A 20,519-nucleotide genomic window follows, 5' to 3' on the forward strand; every position below is an offset into this window, starting at 1 on the left:
ATTATTATTATTATTATTATTATTATTATTATTATTATTTTATTTCTTTTGTATTTTTTTTTTCTTTTTCTCTTGTCATCAACTTATTCCACTTTGGTGTAGTTTTAAAACCGTTTTTAAAGGTGCTGTATAAATAAATTTGACATTAAAGTTGACAAAAATAATAAACAACCCTACACAGTATTGATGCCAAGACCAGCAGAAAAAGCTAAAGAGTTTTTCACATGTAGAAGTATTTTTTTAGCTGCAGATCCACCCTTTGCTACAAATGGTCAAGCATGCACAAAAGGAATTACATGGCATTGCATTAAAATGTTTATTTTCCTTTTTAAAAAACAAATTAGTTTGTCTATTTCCATTTTATTATGTTTTTCTAATGTTGTATAAAAAGGTGTAAGTGGTTAATAAAAATAGGCCTGTCACGATAAAAATTTTTGCTGGACGATTATTTGTCCCAGAAGTTATTGCGATAAACGATAACATTGTTGTTTTGAGACCAATATTCCATGGTAATGGCAAAATAATGCAAAAACAAATTCTAACAAGCATTTAACACTGGAACTGGAAGACATTTTAATTATCCAAAAATAAATAAATAAACAAAGCAACAGGGGAACAAAAACCTAATAAAATGAATTATAAAGTCTCTGTAAACAAAGTTGTGCTTCAAAAAAAGAGCTGGTTGGGACCAAAACACCAGACTGAAGATTTTTCCAGTCCAGTTTTTGGCAGGAAGACGGAAAAGAGAAAAACAATAAATCATGCAAATGATAATTATTGAGCTTGTTTTAATTTATCATGCGATTCATTGATTTATTGTTTATTGTGACAGGCTTATGTACCAATTGTTTCTGTGTGGTTAAATGGTCAAAATAATCAATAGAACAATCGATTACTAAAATAATTAAATAAATACGTGCGTGTGTGTTTGTGGTGTTCAGACAGGCGCCATGTAAGATGGGATGTGTGCTGAGCAAATGAGATGTATGCAGCACTGTTTAGTTGCTGTAGCCGTTCATTATGCAGAGCTGCTGGGTGTGCTTATCTGTTACTGTGGTCAGTGAAGCGTGAAGAGCTGAAGATGAGCTGAAAGGGCGAAAATCCCATTTCTCCTTCCCCGTGCTGCCCGTGCTTCCCACACCCCGCACCGCCTCCATGCTTCCCTCGGCCCGTCTCGGCCCGGCCCCGCCCCTGCCTCCCGTCCTCGGGTCCTGGCCCCCAGCGTGAGGCTGGCGAGGCTGACCAGCTGTAGAGGATCAGCTGTATACTGAGTAATACCCCAAGGGTCGCCTTTCTAAAGAGGATGGAGGAGCAGCAGTGGTATAGCCAAGTTGTGATGACATAACCAGTCTTTCAGGAAGCAGCTGCAAGGATCAGAGAACCATACTCTATAAAATATTAGAATAATTTGAAAATGCAGTTTGTTGGAGTTTCTTCTCAATGTACTTTCAAACTTTTCTAAAGGAAAGTTGGATTCCTAGGGAAAGGTCAACCATCTTTGTTAGAGTTTTGTAGGTAGTTGCATATATATGTCTGAAGATGTTAGAAGAAGAGTTTAATTTCTTTCTTCAAAGAACTTTTCTGCTGATGGGGCTTATAAAAAAAGTTCAGCTAAACCTAATATCTTCTACAGAGACAGGCTGTGCTTCTACCTCCAATAGCTACGTCTTTCTTCCTCTTACCCTCCCTGTTTCCTCCCTCCCTTCATGCTGCCTGCAGCTGCGGCCAGTGTTGCTGCTGGAGCTCATATAATACAAGTTCAATACGAACAGAGAATTATTCATAGCTCAGATTAGCAGTGGACTCGGTATTCTTAAATTTAGTCTAACATTTTTGGATGCTCTTTCCATATTAACAGTTTATTTTGCATATAGTTTAAAAGATTTAAAAAATACTTGAGCACATCTGGTATCCACAGATAATTAAAGTTGGTCTTTCAGTGGGTCTAATTAATTTATATTATTATTGAAGTGTTCTGTAGTTTCAGTTTTGAACCACTTCAAAACTGAAAAGACGGCGATCTATTTCAAATATTCATTACTTTTAATTTTGTTTGTCAGAAAATTTGATTTCATGAAACCAATTCAAGATGGTTTTAAATACAAAAAAGCTTAATTTGGTCTGCACAAATATGGGGAAGGTGTTGACATCGTCCAGCAGATGGTCATTGATACGCTTCACAAGCACAGTAAGTCATAAGAAGTCATTACTAAACTCTGGTTGTTTAGAGTCCAGACATATTAACGGAAAGTTGGATGGAAGGAAAAAGTCTGGTGCTGTCATGATGGGGTTGGTTCAACACAGAAATCAGGTAACCTATAGAGGAATCTAGGCCGCCATCTTGTTTGACAAACATGTTTTATAGCTTCTATCTATTCGGACTTTGAATTCAGGTCAACTCTACCACCAAATACAACGGTCAGGCTAAGATTTTTTATTTCTTTATTCATGACAAGAATAAAGCCATAATGTTAGTAGAATACTCTTATAGTACGAGAATAAAATGACAGGACAATAAGGTCAAAGTAACACAGAAATAAAGTTTTAATATTGCCAGAATAAAGTCATAATATTAGGAGAATGAAGTAGTAATTTTATAAGAACGCCAACACAAAAAAATAAGAAGAAAATCAAGATTCCAAACCTTTTTCTTATTAAAACTACTTTTTTTTCATTATTTTAAGATGTTCTTCTAGTAAAATTGCATCTTTTATTTGCTAATATTACAACTTTAATCCTGTATTATTTTGACTTTATTATCCACTTTATTCACATTTTATTCTAATAAATTAAGCAAAGTTCTTGTAACTCAGAGAAAGGATGATTAAAGTAAAAGCCAGTTTTTGAAAAAATGTTTCTGTTTATAATTTCTTTTTTAAAAAAGAAAGCATTAATTTGTATTTGGTTAAAGTCAGAAATTGTATCTGTTATGAAGAAAATCAGATTTTATTTTTAAGCCACATCACAAATCCAGCTCAGACAAAGCGGGATGATAAACTTATGGTTAGACGCTCCCTCAAATATTTTTCAAACATGGTTGAACCTTTAGAAGGTGGGAATGACGTCCTCACATCAATCTGTCCAAGATGGAAAACAGTGAATTTCATAAAGTTTACTGTGTGATAAACCAAATACTGCCTCAGTTGTCACCGCTTCAGTCCGGTTGCGTTGCTGAACTTTCTTTCCCAGTACTCTCCGACTCCCACAGCCACCAGTGCTCGTCCTCCTGTGTACATGCTGGGTGTACTGGCAAGCGAAATACTAGATAATGTTCCCCTCCCCTCTTTTTGCTCTGTAGTGGATTGTGATTGGATAATGAAATGCAAACATTTGTTTCGCCTTTACTCCCACTTGACAATGCCTGACATTTTCTCCTACGCTGGCACAGCCCCGACAGTGTAAAGTGTGGGAAGTGAAGAGAGAAGCACGTCTCTGTGAGACTTTAATGCCAAGGATATGGGGGTGGTTAGGTAGATTTTTTTTATTTTTTTTATCAACTTAAAACCAGCAAGACTGTCTTCAGTGGTTGCTCTAGTTTTTGCTCTCCCACTATGCCATCCCCACATAGAGAGATCATCAAAAGTTTCCCCCCTTCTGGCTGGTTGGATGTTTTATTTAGTGCAGCCTTGTGCTCTTAAACTGCAGACCACTCAGGGTTTGTGGGGGATTTCGTGTAAGAAAATATGCCCACAGTGCTGTGAGTCAAATCAGCATTCCTAACCCATGTGTGCATCCTTCCTCGTCCTTCACCTCTCTTTAGCTCTCCGTTGTTTTGCTGCTCAACAGTTGTTTGGCATCTAATACCAAACATTGACTCATTCTTTGATGTTGCATGCCGTCCTGATTCTAACAGCCAACAGGGAGACATTTCTGCAGCTTGTTAAACACGCTCTGTTTCTTTCTTTTTTCTTTTTTCCTTTTTCTTCCTTTAAAGCAATCTCACAACTTGACAGGGACGATGGCACTGAGCTCGTGAGATGCAGGAGAGCGTGTTCCGGCGGCGGCATCCGTTACGGAGCTGGCGCTCGCATGTTGGGAGACGTTATTAGGGAGCTCATCGCCTTTCTCCTCTGAGAGAATGGATGCGTGATTATGAAGTCATCAGCTTTGAACCAGCGTGGCTACAGAGGAGCGCCCCTCCGCGCGGGTCCTCGGGGTGCCATTGATTGGTGACCATGTGTTTGTGCCTGATAGACTGTGAAATGGTGTGTTGCTGCACGGCTGTGTCACACCTGCGTCCCACCGAAGTGATTGATTGGTTTGGTCATGTGGAATGTTCCCATCTGGTCCGCAGTAATGCATTTTTTTCCTCGTTTGTGAATAACAAGCACCGGCGGGAGAGCGGTTGGGATCAGAAAACGGCAAAGGCCAAGCGAAAACATTTTCCCCTGTCCACCTCCCCCGTTTTTTTTCCCCTCCTTCTTTTTACAGAGTTAGAAAAAATTCAAATAGACCGAGCTGTGGCACCTGATAATCCTGGGAGGGGATAAACACAATCAGGAAATCCACTTTTCCTCTCTCTCTCTCTCTGCCTCTCTCTCTCTCCTGTGTTGCGATGGATTTTAGGAGAAAATAAACAGTTTAGCTCCAGATACTGAAAACCATATTAACCAAAATGTTGGATGTATGTGATTTTGCTGATTGCGCCATCTTGTTTTGATTAGTAGCCTGATTTATAAAAGCGGTGACGTTTATTTCCCCATGAGCCTAATGTGTTATCCTCTTTCTTATTCCTGTGTTCTTCCCAGTTTGATTTCTCTTAATCCCAGTCCCTTGCCTTTAATTGATCTATTCATTTCACCTAATGGCTAATTACACATCAAGCTGCATGAGCAGATACATTCATCATCCTTGTACGTAATAATCAGTGACATTTCAACAAAGAAAAAAATAAATAAATATGCAAATAAGAACTCATTAACATTTGCTCTTGCTGCTTTGAATAATGTCACATGCTGAGAGGGCTGTACGCAGAAATTGATGTCGAGCTCAGGGCAGGAGAGCCATGTTTCCTTGGTGTTTTGTTGCTCTGTCGTGCTCCTCTATCCCACTGTTGTTCCTAATGCCGAGCTGCAAACATTCTTCCGACAGGCAGGGAGGAAGCTGATATGATACAGTGCCCCTCCGCCCCCTTATTTCCTCATCCGTGCCGCTGACCTAACCTCTAACCCAGCCAGCTTTTACTTACAGTGGAGGGGAAAAAATGAAAACCCGAGGGGAAGCATCAAACGGCTTTGACAGAATGGATGTACACAAACTCCGAAAAGGGAAACAAAAGGAGGCATGTTAAAAGGTGTGATGAAAAGGCGAATGAGTGAGTGTACGTCTGATGTGTTCCCGTGCCATCTCTGGTTGCCAGAGGAATGTATTAGTAACCATGGAGCGTCCTGTCTAATTTTACTTCCAACGCAGCCAGACGGGCCGAATCCTGAACTTTATACGGTGGAGATCTCCCTGCTCTTCATATTCCAGTCTTTTCCATGGATTCACAGCTCCTTGTGATTAAGTGCTAGAAAGTTTTCTCTTGTTTATGTTTTGCGTCCCGTAATGACCTAATTATAGGAATAATGTTTTGCAGTAATGTGCCATGAATCTCATCAGACTGGAACATAAGCCCCAGACATCAACACCAAACACATAGTTAATCAGCAAAATAGAGAAACAAGTGAGCTGGTGCATGGTGAAGTACATTTGGTTTCGACATTAACTGCATGCAGCCATTCAGTATCTCGTGTTTGTTTTCACGGTCTTGGCTTTCCTTGGAGCAAGGAAAATGCACTCATTTCTTCTGGATGGAAAAATAGGCCCTTGGAATGCATCTGAGAGGCAGTGAAGCACGCTCATTAATTGGCTAAGTTTTGTGGCAATGGTTTTGAATTGATCCCGGCGGACGGTGAGGTCACCGCCGCTCACATTATCAAAATAAAGAGCTAAATGGAGCATCATGCTACGCTGCTCTGCTGCTCTTTGATCAGCAAGGATGTGATCTACGAGGAACCGGCCAGCTTGGCTTTTTATCCGGAAGGATTTCATCTAAAACAATTGTTGTTAATTCAATGCTGATGGTCAACGTGGCTTTTCTGGACACAAGATTGTCCAATCTGAGCATCTATGCTCTGTTTTCTGTGAAATCAAATTAAAATCAGACCAAAAGCTTTTGATGATCACAAACGATATTAATGTGATGTGATGGAGCAGGGGTGTCGAACTCAGTTTGATTTTGGGCCAAATCAAAAAGTCTGAATGTTCTTAAAGGGACGGTTGTGCCAGAATGTATTGATAGAACCCATTAAATTGTTAAAATATCAATATATCTGTTGGTTTCAGTATTCAGTGTCTTAAAATGAAATAATATTGAACATCTATTCACACTGGTATTGTATCCAGGATTTTCTACCACAGATTTTGTGGTGCTAATTTAGAAATATTTGTAAGGATTTCTTTTTTTTTTTTTTTTTTTTTTACAAATTTTTCGCTAATGTATGATTTTAGATGTGACTTTTTATTAATTGCTGCATCAATCACAGTCTATAGCTCAACATCAAGTAAGGCTGAGCCATCAGTCACTTAAACTCAGTAGTTTTGGTCAATTTTGAGATTTTTTCTTTAGTAAAATCAGGAAAAAAATGTGGGGACCTGAATGCAATTTAGAGTCTGGTCGGCCACATAAAAAGCTTCGGCGGGCCAGATTTGGCCCCCAGGCCTTGAGTTTGACACATGTGTGATAGAGGGTTGACGCAGTGCAAAAATATAAACTCGACACTGAGTAAAATACGCAACAGTCAATGTTGTTTTTGATGCTGCAGAACCATTTTTTGATTGCGTACGACTCAAATATTATCAAAAAAATCTTATTTCAAAACAGCAGATAAACTGACAAGTCCAGAAAATAAGATCTTTAGGCATTTATACTGGGTTACAAACAGCAAAAAGAATATTATAAACACAACTCTCTTGTTTGTCATGTAGGATGGTAATTTATTTTTTCTTCGTTTCAGGTTTGCTCTCAACAGAGCAGTTTCCCACCCAGTTCTACACTTGCTGCATATTATATTTAGCTCATAATAAAGTGCTGTTTACATCACTACGACACGGTGGTGAACATGGACTCCCTTCTGCAGTGAGATGCCTCGCAAGCAAGCTCACACCTTCACACCTTTGAGTGATATGCTAATTATCAGGCTCACAGAGCGTTTTCATCTGAACTCATGAAATCTTTTCCCCTCATGAGATTACGTTTTCATTTGAACACGGACATACTAAGCGATGGTAGGCCTCGTACAATTTATGTGATTGATTACGACTGCAGTAATTAAAGCGTTTTAATCATGGTAGTTTCCGTATTATCTGCCCATTCCTGATGTTTTAAGGACGACAGTGAATTTTACTTCCAGTCAGCTCCCGCTCGCAGTTTAATTAATAGTTGTGTGGCAGAGAAAGAAAAACACATGCTCAGTTCCTCGTAGGGCCGCACAGAACAAATAGGAGAGACGTAATAATAACAATATTAGTGTTGCTCTTGTTGTGATGCTGTGATCTCACACAGGCCCGTTCAGAGGAGGGAAAACAGAACAAGCCTGTAACACATGTGAACAGACACATTCTGCTTTTAGCTCCTCTTCCCTCACAACATAAACAACCCACTCTTAATGAGCTGATTCCAACCTGAACATTTAAATTGTTTAACATTTAGCTTCAAACATTTTGTTTTTGCCAAGCGCTGTTTATCATGGTGACCTATTTTGCTCACCGTGAGTTACAGCAGCTGAGCATCAGACAGGAGATTGTGTCACTGCAAGATATTTTATTCTGCTAATTTAGGCTCTCTGCTTTGGAAGTGACCAAGCCAGCAGTATGCTCCACTTGATGTATCACTTTGTTCTACTTTACTCCTGCAGCATGAACATATATTCTCCTGAAATCTGTGTGCAGATTTCTGTAAATCTTCGTAAGCAGGCGGATGAAACGGACAGATTTAAACATGAAATTATGAGAACTTGGCGTGAAAAGTGGAGAGAAACCTTACTGGGTTATTTTCTTCTTCAGTACTTATTTTCTTTGGTGATCTCTGTAAATGTTTTGGGGATCGGAGCGCTGATGAATCCATTTTTTTAGTGGTTGATTCATGAGAAATTTAGCATGAACAGACTCAGATTTGTGAGATTCAGCAGTCTGTCTGCCATGCCATTTTTCCCCACCCTGGTATTTATTACAAAGAGCTGCACTAATCTAAAGCAGCTGTTAAAAGAAATGATTTTATGTGATTTATTTCATTTGAGAAAACGGTTGAAAAGCTTTCTATTAATAACAGAATCAAAGTTAACTAAACAAAGGCTTTATGATTTTTATTTTTTGATTATTTAAGGTCATACAGTTGAACAGATGGTTGCCAGATTTAAAAGTTTTGTATTACTGCAGGTATTAAGTTCTTGAAAGATGTGATGTTAAAACACATGAGCTTACTTGATAAAGAACTGCTCACGCATAAAGATAGCCAAAAAAAAAATGATTTTAAATCACTTCTTCTTTCTTATTTTGTTCTTGGTTGTGTATGCACATGTTTTCTCTGTCCTGCTTGTTTTCCTGTTTTTAAAAGCAGTTTGAAATGAGTAGAAATGTAAATGATATTGTGCTAGGATGGCGTTGTGGTGAAGACGGCGGTCACACCCAGCTGGCTCTAATCTGAGCTGAAAGGAAACCTGGCGCTGCTGTAGCGTTCACTCAGCTCCATCTGAAGTGATGAGCTCCACGCCGAAGCCAAGAGGATCAGATTAGATTATCTGAAAAGCTAAACTTCTTACCTGGGTTGACTGTTGAAATTAGCAATTTGTGGAAATTAGCAATGGATAAATTGAAAATGTTGATTTTTTTTTTTTTTTACTGAGAGCCTAACATTGAAATCTAAGAAGATCATTTATTTATTTCTTTTACTCTGCTGTGATGGAAGAGCAAAAGACTCATTTATGCTAATTACATTTAGATTTAAAATGATTTTCAGTCAAGCGGTAAGTTTGTTTCTGTTCGGAAATGAAACGGGGATTTTGCAAAAGATCGTAAAACAATGCATTTCTGTGAGGATCAGTTTTAAAAAGGTTTGTGTACTGATTTAAAGATACCAAATAATATGTGTCTCAATAATCAATCAAATCCATAATATCTTTTCTGAACAGCTTTTTGCATGCTGACAGGTGCTTTTGGTTTTTTTGGTTAGCTCAACTCTTTCATCAAAACTTCTCCTAATTCCCTGAACAGATTCTTACGCCTGTCTACAGCCAGTAAAATACTAACCACTCATAAAGTTGTTTTGCACAACCCTTTTTCAGAATATTGAGTCATCTCTTTAATTTAGACTTAACTGTGTCAAACTAGTTTCCCAAATTTTATACAGCCAAGCTTGTTCTTCTTTAACGAGGCATTTTTTTTTAAGTTGAGATCTGAACTGCTGCTTTGTTGCATTAGCTTGTAGTCCGTGTCTGTGTTTTCACATCTGTCTGCTCGCTGGGCCTGAATTACAACAGCGTCCATCAATTATTCATATCAAAACCAGTGTGTGTGACAAAACACATGCTGGCCATGAATATTTAACTCTTGCACTTGAGCAGACCTCGTTTCTAAAGAATAAAAAATGATTCTTACTGGACCACTTTTACATATCAGACGGAAAGTAAAGAAATTGAAATTCTCGTCACAGGAGACGTTTCATCATCCTGCCATTATGGTGAACGTTGGTGGTAACCGACAACTTAATCCTATTTCCTTTCGCAAGAGCAATGGCTCAGAACAGTATCGCATTATTGTTGGAGGAGAAGCAGCTTTGCCAGTTAAACCATCTTCCCTGATTTCCTCAGCTTCCTGCGTCCCCGGAGACGGTGTGCACAGATGCAGAACAACTGTCTCCTTCAGGAGTGCTCAGATAAGCACAAGTGGATTCTCTTAGATGTACCTGTGTTCACCTGCGCTGGTGGAAACGCGGCTCAGATCAGTCACTGTAGAACAAAAGATCCAGGCTATGCATGTTTTTTAACGCACAAAAAAAAAATAAAAATATTTACCGCGTCCCCAGAGAACACGGAGTTTAGTTCCAGGGTTTGTGTCTGTGCTTGTAATATTTGGAAGTCTGACAAAAAATAATGCATGATGGTGTTAAAGTTATTCATCATTCTCCCTGAGGAGCTCTCATTTGTTTATTTGTTTGTTCTTCTAGGGGAGTAAAACTGCTGAGTTTGGATGTTGTGATGTGTGTGTGATTCATGTATGTTCTGCGCTCAGATTTTTATTTCTCCCCTGACGGCTGCTTGCTAGCTCTCCGTTAAGCCGTGCAGACTGGATGTGACACTGATCGAAGGACTTTGACAATTGTTACTCTCTCAATTAATTCACTGAAAACATCCTTTGCATGCTGACAGCACCATGAGCCATTGCACTTCTGCTGAAGGATGAGATTTTTTATTTTCTGCATGTATTAGATTATTTTTAGTATATTTATGCTATATATATATGTGAGGAGAAAAAGCTGAGTTCACTTTAATGTGATTTATACATTTGGCAGAAAACTTTCCTGTCAGACTGGGAGATTTGTCTCCAAAGTAAAGAACAGAAATGTGTCATTAAATCCAGATTGGCATTTTATATTTCTTTCCAGTTTTTATCAGCTAAAGATTTAATATGTAGGAATAATTGAACTATTTCAATAATTTAAACAGTGAGACTCATATAGCTACTATTTAGATTGTAGAATGAAATATTTTACCTTAATTTACGTACACTTTTGTATTTTGTTTCTCAAAAAAGTAGAATGCCACACAAAGTTTGCAACAGAAATGTTACTTTAAAAATCAATTAATTAATTATTAGTATTAAATTGAGCTCAATAATTTCTATTCTGATGATTAATATTTTTGAAGGAGTTTTCATAATCCATTTTGTTTACGGTTTCGGTGGTAAGTGCTTCTTTTATTTCCATTTTATTTAGTATTTTTGGTTGTCGTCTTTTATCTTTGGATGTTTTAAAAATTTTCCAGTTCCAATGCAGAGTGTTCTTTACAAAATTAAAGTTTATTGGTCTTTGACAGGGTGTGCGTACATTTTATGCTATTATCAATAAATCACTTGAACATGGTCTCAAAAAAAACAAACAAACAATATTATAGTTTATTGGGATAATTACAGGGACAATTTATCCCCCAGTAAAATGTTGCTCTTGTGACAACAGCACAATCACAGGCTGTCCAGTAAAAGACATCAACAAAACAAGCCAGAAAAGAGTTTTTATCCAGGGAAAATGAGAGAAACGTTCACAAGCGACAGAGAAAACTGCGGCCTTGAGACGGTTGTTGATCAGAGCCCAGCTGAAGTTGTTCCACTTCGTAAGGCCAAGTCCAAGGTCAGCGCCGCTGTGTACCAGGACATTTCAGAGCACTTCATGATCCCCTCTTCTGAAAAGTTTTACAGAGAACCAGCAGGACCCGGTACCTGCCCACACTGCCAGAAGCACTAAAGACCGAGCTTGACAACAATGCTGCCATTGTGCAAAACCCCATTCAGGTTTTATTTCCATCCTTTGTGTTGTTGCAGGTAAAACTGAGAGGGCTTCGTTTCTTGGCTATGGGAGGGATCCTGGAGCATCTGGTTGCCAGGTAGGTTTCATAGACAAAAACACAATACTACGATGAAAACTCTTTCAATCAAGTGATATCTTTTACTCTTAGCTGTTGTGGGTTGTCTGTGCAGAGAAAACAACTGAAAGTGGTAAATCTCAGAACAATAAAGTCTGTTGTAAACAAAGTCAGTGATGAGTCAGATATTGTTGCAGCTCCTGTAATAGAAACTGAGCAGTTTGGTGAAAAGGAGTTGCTCTTCCATTACTGCTGCAAACTGGAAGTCATTACTTCTTCCTAATAAATAAAATTTAGTAGAAGAATTTAGCAAAGAAATTTCAGGTAAATAATTTGTAGCTTTTTTGTTAAACAGGTGACAGGCAATCTGTTCAGAAGCCCAAAAATGGTTTATTTTGAGAGTAAAATCAAATTAACTGAATCTGCAAACCCATTGTGATAACGATATTGGTTATAATCAAACCTAGTTTTCTGGACACCAACAGATAAATACTATTTGTAGACAAAAATGTGAAAAGAAGGTTGCTTGGATTGCTTTTACAACAAGATATTCGTCATAAGTGCAGCTTTAAATCAGCTATAAACTCCCTCAAGCTGCAGGTTATGTGTGATGTTTACAGTCTTGTTGTTAATCAAGTTGTTGAATATAATTGATAGTATGAACTAAAGAAGAATGAATTAACTCAAAGCATGAACAGGAAGGTAGTGATCTAAAATTTGCTAAAGGTTGTTTTGTTTTTGACAGAAACTAAAATGTTTGACCTTCATTTGAGTTTTTCCACCAAAGAAAGTTTTTGTTTTTATAACTTAAGATAACTTGTGTTTACCTAACAGCTCACAGCAACATGAGTTGTATTTAAACATTTGCTTGCTACAGTTGAAGTAATACATAATTTGTTTGTACTTCCTCTGTGAGTTTGTTTGGTCCAGATGGATGAACAGTAAACACCAATTTAATCAGGCTCTCTTCAACTTGTTTTTTCTTTTGTTTGATTTATTTTTTATTTATTTGGTTTTGTGTTGTTTTCTCCTACCGTAATAAAACTCATATATCTGCTGAGTTTCTTGGCAGAGCTGGAAAAAGAGCGCGCTGTCCTAATCTGTCGTATATCACTTCACTAAAACTGTTTCTGTTTGGCTTTCTTCCACGTCGGGTTTTCTATGATACATCTAAGAATTTTTCTTTTACCACAGAGTCTCACACAAAATTCAGCTTTTGCATGTTTACGCTCTTCCTAGCGGTGAAAATTTGACTCCTGGTTCCTCCTCTTCTGTTGCCCGTCTCTCTGTGAGGTGAACAGTTTGCTGGTAATTGTATTAAATTTTAATTCACAGGAATTTGGAGAGAGATAATCCTCAGGATTTACATTTTGTTCAGCTGAAAGTCCAGAATAGCAAATCTGGAGATTCCTCACTGTCCTTCAAACAAAGATTTTTGTTGAAACCTGTTTTTTTGTTTTTTTGTTTGTTTTATTCCTATTTTTTCACACCATGTTGTGTATGCAAACCTAACAATCTTGATCCTATTTTGTCAAGTTTCAACTACAAACTTTATTATATTTATTGGGATTTTATGGCGTAAAAATTAGTTTCAGCTTAAATTTGTGATCTCCATTTTTTTTTAGCCCACCAGAGTAAATACTTTGTTGAATCACTTTTAAAATTACAACTGCAAGTTTTTGGGCGGTATGCAAAATGTTCCCCCATTGTTCTTTGCAAAATTTCTCAGGATGAACCAGATTGGAAGCCTGTTAGCATTAATGTCTCAGGTGTTGCCACAAAATAAAAATGGGATTTTCTCTGGACTTCATCTGAACCATTCTGATATGTTTATATGGTTTTATGTAAATCCTCCTGTTGGAATCTGAACCTCCGACTCAGCCACAAGTTTCTTCCTGGGCTGGCCTGCATTTATCTGCATTCATATTCCTGTAACTTGTGACCCCAAAGCATGATGCTGCCATTACCATGTTGATTTCTGAACTCTTCCTGAGTTAAAACATCAGTTTTGTTGTTTCTGAATGAACATGAACTTGTTTTATTTGCATTATTTGAGGCCTGAAAGCCCTGCATCTTTTTCGTTATTTTGGCTATTTCTCATTTTCTGCAAATAAATACAAAATTTTTGCTTGGCATTTCGGAGACATGCTGTCAGTAGTTCATAGAATAAAAGAACAATGCTCATTTTACTCAAACATTTACCTATAAAGAGTAAAACTGGAGAAACTGATCACTTTAAGTGGTCTCTTAATTTTCTCCAGGGATGTATTATCCCAATAAAATTCAATGAAGCTTGTTGTAATATGACAACTTGTGAATTAGGTAAATATGAATGCCCTCGCAAGACACTTTGTATTTAAAAAGCGTTATTAAAATAAAACCCTTGTCTTTGAGGTGTGTGTGATCACCGTGTCGGTGCTTGGCCGACTCGGCATGCTGAGCCTGTTTTCTGCCAACTACTACACATCACTCTGAATAGTACTTATTCCCATGATCCTGACTCTCCACAGCAGATTAGTCTGATTAGACCAAGCCCTTAAATGGACGCTTAACCCAATTTGTTGAGGCTGTAGGGGGTCAAATATATTCGCGGCATCATGACGTATAGATGCTTTAAACGCTGCTGCTCCGTTATGGTTGAATTTGTTTTGGTCTTTTGTAATTCTATAAGTATCTATAATTATGCGTTACTTATGTTATTGTCGTTGTGTTTTCTTTACCTTTCAGGCGTCTCTCAGACCAGATGCAGCTCTGACTAGTCCCAGTTCTGTGACTACGTCGGGGAAATCCACCGCTCCGTTTTACTCCTTCAATGCAGCCAATCCCAGAAGACGTTCTCTGCAAGACGCTCCACCCATCGGTTAGTCGTAACGACTTCAAAGAAACCTCTGAAATGTCTCGTAGAAGAACATAAAGCAGATTTTAGAATAATATTTAAAGTTTCCGAGGCAGCGTAGGTTCTAATGTACACAATCTTGAAGTCTGGAGCTTTTAAAATGTTTCTTATTTATTCCACTGCTGATGTAGAGAAGTGTTTATCAACGCGCTGCGCTCAGGGATGCATGTACAGTAAATCTCAGTGCGCTGGTTTACAAGCAGGCAGCTGTGTAAAGCTGTAAAAAGCACTGCTACCTTTTATAGCTGCAGTGATTGATAAATTAGTGTTGAGGCTTATCAAACACACAGAGGAAATCTTTAGAAAATTACAAAGTAAAGCTAAAAATAGGCCCTTTAGAAAGCTATGTAAATAAAGTGTTTCAGGATATTTAATATGGCCAATAAATGTCTATTTGCTAATTTCCAGAATAAGGTGAGAGAAAGATTAGTTTCAAAATGTTTAAAAACTTAATTTTCTGAACGTTATGTGCATGTTGTTGGCTTAGTTTAAGCTCTACCCACATTTTTCTGTCGGTCAGAGATCAGAACATGTAGATAAATCAATCCTCTCTGCTCCACGTTACTGTTGTATGTAATGTAAAGAAAGTGTCTTGTTTGTTCTTGTTAAGTCATAATGCATCCGTAGTTTCCTCCTCAAAACAAGTTTTGTTTTTGAGTTGTTTTTTACTTTTTTCTTTTGCTTTTAAATGAATCCGTGCGCTTTCATCTTTTCACAGATCCACTACAAACAAAAAAGGTTCGCAAGGTCCCTCCTGGCCTGCCTTCATCTGTGAGTGGAAGATCATCTACCTCTCATATAAATAGATCTCACAGTGAGCCTACCTGAGCAAACACACACACTTCTTTTACTGCTCTCCCTTTCCACGCATGTACACAAAGAGCCGACTTGACATCCGCTCCGCACTTCAGGAAATTTTGTTTGTTCGCTTTGTTTGACGGTGACACCTCAGGGATGTTTGTTGTTAGCATTCTTGTTGTTTAATCTTAACATGCAAAGGTCTCTGTTGGAAACACCCTTTTCTGTACTTATTTAGCTTTTTTTGTCCAGGCTTACATGCATCATTGTGTGCGCGTGTGTGTGTGTGTGAGTGTGGACCTCGGGGTGATTGATTTTCAGTGCTGACCTGTCACAGGCTAGCTTCCTCACAGCCTCTCCTGGGAGAAGGAGAGGCTGTCAGCGCGGATCCCCAGCTCTGCTCTTTTGATGTTTAATTAGTCATTACGTGGCTGAACAGGAGGACAGACAGAGATTAATAGCACAGAATATCTGAAATTTCTATTGGTAATGATCCCGGCGGAGCAGAAACCATTAGGATGCAGAGAAGTGTGGAGCTCAGCTTGTATTCGCTTAGACAGGGGGTGTTGGAGTTCATTAATATGCATAAATCAGTAAGTTAGATGTTCATTGTTAAAACCCCGGTGGTTTGGTGAAGAATTTTATTAAACGTTTTCTTAAATTTTATGGAACTTACAGGGGAGAATGAGATTTTTTTCCCCATATTTAATAAGAAGCAAGTGCTTCTCCAAAATCCTCTTTTTTCATTTCCTTAAACAATGACAGGCTTTCTTTTCCTTTTTTTTTTTTTTTTTTTTTTTTTTTTGGGAGATGAGGGAGTCTGAGATTGGATTTGCCTTTCAGGCCTCTGATAATCGTCACTTCTTCTACCGCTGTTCGTCTGAAATTAAATATGGAACAGGGCACCGAGCATAAAGGGGTGGCTTGTGTTTTGTTTCTGGATTTGTGTTTGAAAAGAAGTTTGTCGGAGCATGAGGGAGCGTCCCGGTCCCCGGCAGAGGCAGGAACGTGAGCTGCCTCCTTCTTAACTAAGTGATATATTTGAGGCCTTGTCAGGCGGAGGGAGGGAGGTAAAGAATGGCTGCCTCACGGGTTACATCTCTTTGTTGTGTAAATGGGCGCCAGGCTTTTATTTGTCAGTACTTAACACATGGGCGCAGGTGCGGTTCTGTGACTCATAAGAGTACAATCAAGCAGCACAATGCTGGACGGGGAGAAACAGTGACAGAGCATGGGATAAAATACAGCTCCTTCTTGTCACTCCGCACCGCTCAGAAGATAAAGCTCGGAGCTTGGAGGAATAATCCCAGTTAGTCTTTGATCCCATTTGAAAGAATAAAGATTGCACTGTTGAATAACTCGCTATAGATGCCTTATAGGCTGCCGACAGAGAAGGCAAAGCTTCAATCTGTTTTCTGTAGATGGCAGAAGTGGGAAGCATCTAAGCCGGAGGTTTTCTGGTTGCGTTTTTGCTGTTGCGTCACTGGAAGCAAAAGTGAGGCGTTTGAGTGCAAGCTGTATGCGGAGGGTTGGTTTATCAGCCGTAATCTGTGCTTGTACTGCCGGCAGCGATACGCGGAGCGGCGAAGGTGATGTTGAAGAAGTGTGGAGGGGAAGGCAGCACCTGGAGCCTGATCTGCTGTGCCAGAGGCAGCTGTGTGAGGAGCCTGCAGCGAACCTGTAAAGCATGAATGCAGCTGCACATGCCGCTGAAAGCTTCTGCTGGTGTAAGCAAACTCAAGGGCCCCAGCAGAGACCTGAATAGCTGGGGTGATTTAAAAAAAAAAAAAACAGATCAACACAGTGCTTCCTATCATTATGTCTGCTGCTGGGAATTTTCTTATTTATTTATTTAATCCTCAAATCCCCCCACAACCCTTCTTTTTTTTATCCGGCTTGTATTCTTGCTCCCCAAGTCTAAAAATAATTTTCGGAGTTTAAATCAGATGAGCGTTTGCAAGTTGCAAGCCGAGGCTTGATATGTGTTTGTGCGTCTGCTCGTGTGTGTGTGTGTGTGTGTGTGTGGGTGTGTGTACACACTCCATGATGAAGCTGAATCAAAATATTTACAGGAGCACATCCTCTGTGCATTTAGTTTTTGACACTGCAGCTCACCAGGATGTGAAGACTATCTAGACAGGCCAGCTGGTGATTGCAAACAGTTAAATGTTTATGGGTTTTTTTCATCATATATACAGACAGTCTCCTCTTCAAGCTGCACACAGACTTTCCTCTGTGGTCTAATGTTGCTTGAAAACTTTGGATGTAGCGGCGGCTTTAATTCCGAGATCAATTTGTTTGTGAAAAAGCTACACAAAGCACAAATCCTTTCGGTTTTATTACACTAGATTACTCAGCTATAATTGGCTCCCTGAAATTGTTGGGCTGCATAAACTGAGCACCAGGAGCGAGGGACAGCGTGCTGTCATCGGACAGATGAGAGGCTGCGCTGAAGGATGCTGACGGGCAGCTGCGTGGGCACCTGTCTTGACAGGACTGAAGGAGGAGGAGGAGGAGAGAGAGCGTTTTGTAGCTCGTGGGGGAAACTTGCATCTTGTAGGATATTTATGGGAATCTGCAAGGGCACGATCTGTATGTGTGTGTTCGTCTGCGTGTCAGCTTGTTTGTGTAAACAGTGTATTTTTTTTCCCTCCCCCTTGTCAGAGGCGTAGCGTTTTGATGTGACACTTCCTCCCTGGCTTTGGTGACGCTATAGCTCCGGGATAAGAAAGAGAAAGTGGTGGGTTGAGATTCCTCTGCCCTCGGGGAGTTTTGCAAGCGAGAACCCTCAGTGTGGATGACAAAAAAGATTGACATTTGCTTTTGACAGATCACTCATACACCCTTGTTTCTCAGAGATTTGTACTGTGTGAGCTGTAAGAAAGGAAGTGTGCTCAAGGCTCTGAATCTTAAGACCTAGAAATGTTCCTCGCAGTGCTGTCTTCTGCATGACATTCAGACAGTTTTGCCCATCTTTCCATCAGTTTGTCTTTAACAGCTGAAAAACAAGAGATAACAACAACACACGGCAGAAGAAACCTGATTTATCTATTTTTGAAAGAAAGGGAGGATGTTTTATTATTTCTGGTTTGAAGTACAGCAGGGTGGGACTGTAAAAGAACAGCTTGGTGTTAAATTAGATGCAATTTAACTGTAAAGCCACACACATGGCCTGCATTAAAACAACTTGTCTGTTTTCAGAAACACTGACTTCACTGAGAAACTGAAAAACAATGAGCATCTTTAATGTATTTCATGATAAAAAACAAGTTCAGGATATTAAATGAAACATTAGCAGAATAATAATACTAATACAAGCAATATTAATAAAAGATTTAAGATAAAATCAGGTATCTGCTCACTTTATTTTCCAGAATGATTTAAGTTTTTCAGAAAAGTTAGATCAATTAATCAAGTTAAACCTTTGATTTATTTTGCAGCATTTTGAGCTGCCACTAAGGGCTTTATTATTAAGGCTTATATTATTAATCATTTTTTTGATTAATTGGTTAATCTAAACAATTAATTGTTTCCAGAAAAATGTTTATTTCACTTGCATTTGTTTTTACAATAATAATACAATACAATAATAATTGTACTGCATTCCACAGCATACATCAAGTTATACTTAACAATAAAATTTAATATAAATGTTTTATTGTATTTATCCAGTTGACGAGACTCAACTGGATAAAATCAGTTCAGGTACGATTGAGATGCTAGAAAAAAATAATCAGTTCCTGTTATACTTTCATCAAAGCTACAATTTGTATTTATCGCCTGTAGGTAATATTTTTGAGTGTGCATGGTTTAAATTAGATTTCTTCAGATATTAACATAATTACATGTGATTTCAACAAGAAGAAGGTAAATTAGTTTTGTTTGCAGATCAGCACAAAGTTAAAATTCAAATTGAAACATGCATCTAGACTTTAAATACTTAAACAAATCAATCACAGAGTCACATTTTTCTTATTTGTTTTGGAGAACTGTTTAAGTTCTTTGAGGAAACGAGGTGTAGAGGTGCATCTTGAATTTTGGGAGTCTGATCTCGACATCTAAGTTTAACTATATTACTTTCAACAATTTTATTAAGTTTAATTCAAGTATTTGTTGATACGTCCTTTTATTGCAGATTTATAGGCACTGTCTGTGGCTCTTTGACAACTTCTTTGAATTTTATTCATATTTGCAGAATTATTATAATGTTATGATCCTTAGGATTTTTATAGCCTTTATAACATTACGCTACATAGCTGCTAAATCTGAACGATCTGCTGAGAAAACACAGCAGACTGAGCTGGTTTTTATGAGTCAAGACTCACAACACAACGTAAAAGCAAAAGACGTCCGCTCTCATTCTCAGATTTTACATCTGGCCCTATTGGCTACTAAGATATTCTTATTTGAGGACTTTAGCGTTGCAGTTAGATTATGTAGCGTTCATTAATATAGGAACAAGCTTAACCAAGCAGCGCTCTGCAAGTTAAAGTCAAGAATTCAAAATAATTTCATGCATGAATGCCAATCTTCTCATCTTCTTCTGCCATCTGCCTTAGTAACTTGGAAATGTTTCTCTAAAAAACGTTTTGGATGAGTTGCTTAAAGTGATCTGCAGAACTGAAAAACACTGCAACTTCTTCAACCCTGCCACCAGTTAGAGGTCAAACTTGTGGTAACATGATTAAAAACTTTCATCATCTCTAAGAAACTAATGGGCTGATGCATGATGCATAAAAGAAGTGCAGCACAAAACCCCCCACAAAGCCTGACACTGAGGTTGAACTTTGTGCTTCTTTCAACTTTGTTCAACTAGAAAACATTATGAATCAGGAGCTGATGTGTAAGATCTTACTGCACCCTCTGATCACTGTTTGTGCATCGAGTCGTGCAGACAGGTAGTTAGTTTACCTCCTAGATATTACATTTTGCTGCAGGAGATGAAAAGTTTCCTACCTACATCTGGCAGGGGGCAGTATTTGAATCTGTGACCCGACCCCAGTTAGTACTCTCCCTGGAGATGCCCTCATCAGATGGCTGATTAGATAGACACACTTGGTTTGACGTGGTGATGCTAAACAGTCGCAGTCACCTCTGGGACCTCTGGGCCTCGCGTTTATCTTTGTTTGGGTTGTTGAAATTTACCACATGCATTAGAGGCTTGAGATAATAGAGCAGGCGAACAAGCCAGAGACCGGGCCTCTTTCATC

The 20,519-nt window shown here is 38.6% G+C and overlaps 1 protein-coding gene across 8 annotated transcripts in view; it reads left to right on the forward strand.

Annotated features, from left to right (window-relative positions):
* tcf12 (transcription factor 12) overlaps positions 1-20,519 on the forward strand; it is a 90,750-nt gene that overhangs the window by 35,499 nt on the left and 34,732 nt on the right. For 7 of the 8 annotated variants that reach the window (XM_007574859.2, XM_016662205.1, XM_007574861.2 and 4 more), the window contains exons 6-8: positions 11,575-11,636; positions 14,343-14,475; positions 15,230-15,282. In XM_007574859.2, the coding sequence (XP_007574921.1) occupies positions 11,575-11,636; positions 14,343-14,475; positions 15,230-15,282 (248 nt within the window). Of the gene's footprint in view, positions 1-11,574; positions 11,637-14,342; positions 14,476-15,229; positions 15,283-16,627; positions 17,037-20,519 lie in introns of those variants that run through there. The other variant, XM_016662208.1, reaches the window with a different exon arrangement.

The sequence above is a fragment of the Poecilia formosa genome, unplaced genomic scaffold (assembly GCF_000485575.1).
Source record: "Poecilia formosa unplaced genomic scaffold, Poecilia_formosa-5.1.2 Scaffold363, whole genome shotgun sequence".
NCBI classification, from domain to species: Eukaryota; Metazoa; Chordata; class Actinopteri; order Cyprinodontiformes; family Poeciliidae; genus Poecilia; species Poecilia formosa.